This window comes from Peromyscus leucopus, chromosome 22, assembly GCF_004664715.2.
Source record: "Peromyscus leucopus breed LL Stock chromosome 22, UCI_PerLeu_2.1, whole genome shotgun sequence".
Classification (NCBI taxonomy): Eukaryota; Metazoa; Chordata; class Mammalia; order Rodentia; family Cricetidae; genus Peromyscus; species Peromyscus leucopus.
This window is the reverse complement of record NC_051081.1, coordinates 50,394,724-50,401,509: the sequence shown is the minus strand read 5'-3', so window position 1 is coordinate 50,401,509 and position 6,786 is coordinate 50,394,724. Positions and strand designations below refer to the sequence as shown.

Genomic DNA, 6,786 nt, shown 5'->3' with positions numbered 1-6,786 from the left:
AAGTCTCAGGTGGCTCTTGGTTTCTTCCAACCCAACTGATTTTGACATGGAAAATGTTTCTTTTTCTTTCATATACTATTCTCTTCGAATAGTGTATAGAAACTATAGAAATAAATCAGAAAATTTCCAAACCTGCTGAGATCACTTAAGAATTAAAAGAACAGGCGGTGGTGGCCCACACCTTTAATCCTAGTACTTGGGAGGCAGAGGCAGGTGGGTTTCTGTGAGTTCGAGGCCAGCCTGGTTTACAGCAGGAGTTCCCGGACAGGCAAGACTATAAAAGGACAGGGATGATTTGTTTCGTCGCCCTAATCTCTGGAATCGAGAAGTCCCAGCAAGGAAAGACCTCAAGGACTTTGGGAGCTGGAAGGAAGCCTCAGATACCCGGCACTGAGCAGGCTTGGTCCCTGGCAGCCTTTCTCTGTTCCACCCTCCCATAGAAAAGCGGGGGAGGGGACAGAGGAGAACGTTTGGGAGTAGGGCTGGAGGTAAGGAGGTGGGGTATTCCTGGAGCTAGGGAAGATGAGGAATAGTCCGTAGGAGACAAAAGAGAGAGGACATCTGACAGGAGGCTAGGGGTAGGGTGGCGGCCCGGGAAACAGAACGACAAGGGGGCGGGGACACCTTGCTGCGGGCCACCAGGCGGGGACACCAGGTGTAGGAGGCACCGTGTCCTGCCTGGGAGGAGCGAGCTGACGCCGGTGTGATTCACCTTTCCCGGCCCTTCTGGCTCGCCCCAACTCCGGATCTGGGCGGAGGGGCCCTGGGGCGTGTTTTCCCCACCCCTTGCGGACTTCGGAACTGACTCGGACTGACTGGCGCCGGAAAAGGAGTGAGCTCTCCTGGACGACAGTGGGTTCGGGTCCCGAAAGAATGCGGGCCCTGCCGGCTGTGGACGCGCTTGCCAGAATGCGACCACCTCTCCGGGACCCCAGGGCGGCAGAGGACACACGCACCGCGAAGCCCGCGTGCAAGAGCGCGGTGGAGAGACTAGCGGCGGACCGCGCCAAGTACGTTCGCAGCACGCCAAGATCCAGCCGGGGTCCTGTTCCAGAGTGCAGGGTCCCTGAGGCCCCAGAGGTGCAGCACCACAACCCAATCCCTTCGGCTCTTGCCCCAGCTCCTGTGACCCGCAGGGCTCTCTCTCGAAAGCCTCTGAGACCCGACTCGTTGGTCATCTACCGACAGAAATGCGAATTCGTCCGAGGGCCAGGCGCAGACTCTTCCAGAGCGGGGCTGGTGAAGAAATTTTTCCAGGGGTCTATCAAGGACAAAATGCCAGTGGCCCCTGAGACGACCGGGGAGTCAGGTGAGGACAAGACCAAGGAAACAGAGGCCACTTGGACCAAGTTCGGCCAGGCGGCAGCCACTAGCCCAGCTTCTACGTTACCAACTCCGGCCCCTGTAGTGGCCATGAAGCGCCCAGACGTGCCTTTGGAGGTGGCGTCTAAGGTTCCAGTCGCACCCTCCGGCACGGAGCTACGGGTGTCGGGTCGCAGAGGATTGCAGCGCTCTCAGTCAGATCTCAGCTCCCGCTACTCCATAGCCAGGGCTGAGTCCGACTCCGACACCTTCTTCCTGTATTGCGGCCTGGAGCCTGAAGTGGTGGAGGCCCTTGGGAGGGAGAACTTCTCTGCTGGATCCGACTGTGTTACACTCAAAGTGCGCAGCGTAAGCATGGCTACTTCTGATAGTAGCTTCTCCAGGCGTAGCGAGGACGGATTGCAAGAAGAGGAGCTCATTGAACAGGTGCCTAGCACCACCTCTGTGGTAGAAAGGAACGCCCGTATCATCAAGTGGCTGTTCACCTGCCAGAAGGCCAAAGAAACCCCTAGTCAGAGGTTGCAGGGACCTGCCTGACTGACATCTGATCCAGGTTAGTGCCAGGAAGCTGGAGGGAGGGTGGGGTGTGTGCTTATATGTGTCGGCTAACCTGGGTGCTGGCCAATCACAGCTCATGGTTAGAATACAGCGCCTACAGTATGAAGATACCCAGTTGCCCTCCGTGTGTTGAATTTGAGTACTTGGAAAGGTCATTAAGTTAACGGTCTCCCTGCAGTGTAAATGGTAGAAATCTGAAGTACTAAATGCGTCCAGCCAGCAGTTTCATCTCCTGTTAATTCCTGTTGTGAAAGTAACTTCTGAGCCTTAGGCAATTACGTACCCGGACAAACTTCTGGTGGGCCTTTCTGATGTCCTCAGTGCACTCTCGGCACCCGGTAAGTCCTGATATCTCACTTCCAGCAGAAAGGAAGGCTCTAAGGGATCCCCACCCCACCACAGGCTTTGAGATCTTGAGAACTTGGTATTCCTTTACCAAGAAAATGTGTGTGTGTGTGTGTGTGTGTGTGTGTGTGTGTGTGTGTGTGTGTGTGTGTGCGCGCTACTGATGATAATACGGAAGTGTAAGCACCTTCTGGTCCAGGAAGTAACCACACACTTCTCTAGCCTCAGCTTGTACTAAGGCAATAAGGCTGCACACCTTCCCTCCTTCTGATTTGTTTCTAATGTATCTTGGGAGTAGGAAGGAGAAGACACCTTTATAGGAGTGTTTTTGAGAACAAGGCATTTAAACATTTTAACAGCTTTTTTTTAAAAAAAAAAAATTCTGCTTTGAGAGCAAGTTACTGTGAAAATTTTTTTTTAAATTACATTTTCTGGCACTGAGATAAATACTAAATGAAGACACCTTATTAGAAAGTAGAATCTCATGGGACAGACACTTAGATGCTTATATTCAGCCAACTTGTGTTTATGAACAAGCTGTTGAGAAGTCTTTATACAGATATAAAAATAGTAAGAAGTGAATTAATTTTTCTTGATTTCAGAAGGCTCAAACGTAAGTTCTTTCTTATAATTTATTGAAGATTTGTATATCACATCAGTACAAGTCCCCAAGGAATGTATACAAGCAATAACAAGAAGAATGACAGAAAAATTACATCAGTTTGCATTTTCACAAAATTGCCTTTGAATCTGAGATATGTGAATGATGGCAAGGGTCTATCATGGTGTAGCTGTGAGTACTGGGGCAGAAAGGAGGATAGTAGAAGAGTGGGTATAGAAAGAAAGAACTAGCAAAGGTCCCTCTCACATGCACGTATGTTAGGGCTGACTTGCTTTGTCTATAAAAGGAAAGGAGACAGAGAGAGGTTGTTCAGCTTCTGTCTTTCATTTTCTGTGTAGTCAATAATCTGTCTACTTTTGTTCTGAGAGTGGAATACAAGAGAAGAAAAAAATTGCCTATTAGAATGAGGAGTAAGAAAACATAAATTGCCATGAGATAAATATTGGTGAGGTAACAAGATGGCATACAGATAAGCTAAAGAGGACATTCACTCAGATTTTCTCAAGGCTTCTGGATGGTTTTAGCAGTCACCACATGAAATTTACCTCATAAACTTACTCCCCTTGACCCACAAAGCAGCCTGTGCTGTACAGCACTGCAGCGATATCTGGAACATTGGAAAGATGAAGTGACATTCTTGGGCATTCTCAGCTCATTGAGTTGGTATTTGTTTGGGATCAGAGCTCCATTCACTTACACAAGTCCAGGTGGCTAGCACCAAAGCTTGCCGCAAAGTATGCACATGTGGTTCTAGCTTTTCTTCCCGATTACATTTGTGTTGAAATAGGATTTTATGAAAATTACAGAATATTTGAGATGAACAAAGGTGGGATTTATAAGTGAAAGACTATAAAGGCCGTTTACATCAGTGGTTCACAGTCTGTGGGTTGTAGACCCCTTTGGAGCGCTAACAACCCTTGCATAGGTGTCCCCTAAGATCATTGTAAAACACAGATATTTACATTACTATTCATAGCAGTAGAAAAATTACAGTTATGCGGCTGGAGAGATGGCTCAGAGGTTAAGAGCACTGGCTCCTCTTCCAGAGGTCCTGAGTTCAATTCCCAGCAACCACATGGTGGCTCACAACCATCTGTAATGAGATCTGGTGCCCTCTTCTGGCCTGCATGCATACATGCAGACAGAACACTGTATACATAATAAACAAATAAATCTTATTAAAAAAAAAAAAAAAAAAAAGAAAGAAAAATTACAGTTATGAAGTAGCAAGGAAAATAATTTTATGGTTGAGGGTCACCACACATGAGGAGCATGTATTAAAGGGCCAAAGCATTAGGAAGGTTGACAACCACTTATATTAATGAATGTTTTGTTCACTTAATAGGCAGAGACATAATTTATAATAAAATATCCTACTCAGAATTAAAGTACAGGTTTATAAGTTTCTTACCCTGTGGAATAAAATTGAAAATAGCATAACTGCATACAGTTCATAGAATTTTCAGACCACCCCCTAAGGATATGTGAGTAGATAGATGGTCATACATGGACAATTTTTAATAGTGTTTCCCAGAGTATAAATCATGAGAATTGGCCTTCTATTTTTATGGTTTTCAATATCATCCTGTCAGGTTTTTCTGACTTCTTAAAAATAAAATATACACATTGCTAGTTTTTCTATTAGCATAATAGAGATAACTTGTCCTTTGGGATAGTTAGAGGTAAACATGGCTTGATTTTTGGACAAAAAAAAAATCAAATATTCACAGCCACCTTCACATTTTCCCTTTGTAAAGAAAGGGTACCTGTGAAGCCCTAAATTGTGTTACATATTTGGAAGACAGGTAGTCTGTTTCCTTTTGGTCTACACTGGGAGCTAGCTCTACAGCTGTCTCCAGGAACAGAGTATAAGCAAACAAGTGACCCAAAGGCACTGAGGTCATCCTTTTCTGCTTCCTGATCAGCACCTGGTCCTACTGGAGATACTAGTATTTGAAAAGATGGAATCTCTGCCTCAAGTGTTCCACTGGACAGCCTACCTTATTTTCAGTTTTGTTGTCCAGCTCTAGGCCAGGATTCCTAGGTGGAATATTTGTCAGTATTCTACCCCATGAGTTGTTGAAGGAAAAGAAAATTTCAAAACTCCAGGAAAAGGCTTGGAGAGAGAGAGAGAGAGAGAGAGAGAGAAGAAGAGAGAGAGAGAGATTTTTCTATCAAAGAAGCCACATAAAAGTTCTCTTTAATATACCTAAAGGGTTTTTTCAAAATTTAAAACACAAATAGATGTTTTTAAAATAATAGAACTATTATGAAACCAAAGAAAGGAGAGGCCATATTCTGTTGTAAATTTTATAGCAGACAAGATGTTTCTCATGGCTTATTTCTGTTTTCTCCACAGGAAGCAAACTTTTGGAGTGATGAAGGGACCCTTAAACTGAAGAGACTCGTGAGGCATGTGTTTGATGTACCCCAACAATACATAAGTGCTGCTCTCTAGGAATAAAGTACTCTGTTGACAAGCGTGTGTATTAGCCACGGTGAAGTGCGGTGGTGAAGATGGAAGGGAGATGTTGGTAGCTATGAGAGGCATTCTCCTTATAAGAGTACATCTCAAAGGGCAGCTGAAGAAATGACAGCTGCTGGAAAATATCTTCAGGACATTTTTTTTTTTGCCTGACTTACTGACAGTTTCTGTAATGTATTCTGATAATCTGTAAATAGATGCTTTTAAAGAAAAGAAGAAAGAATGGAATCAAGCATGGATGCAATAGTATGCTCTTTGCAACTAACTTATACCGCTTAACGTTCTGAGCACAAAGAGGTATTCTGCTTAAGTGCTATGGCTGAGACAATCACCCAACACACACACACCGGTGTCCAAGCTTTACTATATCTACACTGTAGTTATTCCCATACTATACAACTGATAGTCTTTTGTGATGATTTGAAGAGGACATTTAAAATCACTTGAGGGCTTCATGTTCATTTTGTTAATGTCACTTTCTTCTAGGTCATAAGTATGTGGAAACACCCATTGGGAGATTCATGGGAATAGAGATCCTGCTTTAAAAAGAAAAGTACTTTTTTTTTTTTACTTCATCAGTGACTTGAGATTTGGCCAATATTCATGGAGTCCTTCTGTTAGTTCTTTAACAGTGTTCCCAATAGAATGTGCTCCATAACACCCTCATTCTTACCTTCTAATTGGGATAGAAACTGGTTTACCCATAAGGAGCACTTCCCTGGCCTGAGGTCTGGTTCCGCTTCACTTACCATGGAATTAGGTTTAGCATCAATTCATTGCTTGCAGAGGATATGTTTGGAAGCAAAGGCTGATTCTGGGGTTTGAAAGGTGCTAGGTTCTGAGTATGGGTAACAAGTTACTGGGCCCCTGGTTATGAACTTGTCTGTAACATTCACAATAAAAGGATTTTAGATTCAGTATCTTCTGAGAGAATTATGTGTGAACAACAACCCAAAGAAAAATTGTCAGCCAATTCTTTGAAAGTTTACTATATTTTTTCAAAATGTATTCTTTAATCTTAAAATATGAGATCTGAAAGAGAGAGTATAGAAGAAATTTCTAAATGGTAATATTTTATGTCATTCCATTTTGAAATGTCCTTGCTTTTAGTTAAAAATATATTATGTGTAACTGTAATTTTATTTTAAGAGTCGTTTTTTAGTTACAAAAATATTTCCTTTTATATTTTCTAGTCCTCAAGTGGGTTTCTTTTCTTTCATTTTGTATGATTTTCTCTTTTGTTATCTTTTCATACATATTGTTTATTTGAATGTTTATCTTTTGTTTGCAAGTGGAGCTCTGTGAGACTTATGTCAAATATGTCACAGATGACATGTTTGAGGTTTTGCCTCTCAAGAGAGCTTGGGAAGTGTGCCCTGTGCTACCCCTCCAGTGCTTCTGTCACGCATGTCACTGTACCACACTTAATTTTAAAAGGTGTCACGACGACAGC

General features: G+C 43.5%; 1 protein-coding gene across 1 annotated transcript; it reads left to right on the top strand.

The window, feature by feature from the left end:
- Nucleotides 1-749: 749 nt before the first annotated feature.
- On the top strand, nt 750-6,482 carry Fam110c (family with sequence similarity 110 member C). Its single transcript, XM_028857466.2, has 2 exons — nt 750-1,876; nt 5,208-6,482. The coding sequence occupies exon 1, from the start codon at nt 874-876 to the stop codon at nt 1,858-1,860; it is 987 nt and encodes a 328-aa protein (XP_028713299.1). The 5' UTR covers nt 750-873; the 3' UTR covers nt 1,861-1,876; nt 5,208-6,482.
- The last annotated feature ends 304 nt before the right edge of the window (nt 6,483-6,786 follow it).

Coding starts and splice junctions, on each gene's coding strand:
- Fam110c (XM_028857466.2), top strand. CDS start 874: ATGCGGGCCCTGCCGGCTGTGGACGCGCTTGCCAGAATGCGACCACCT.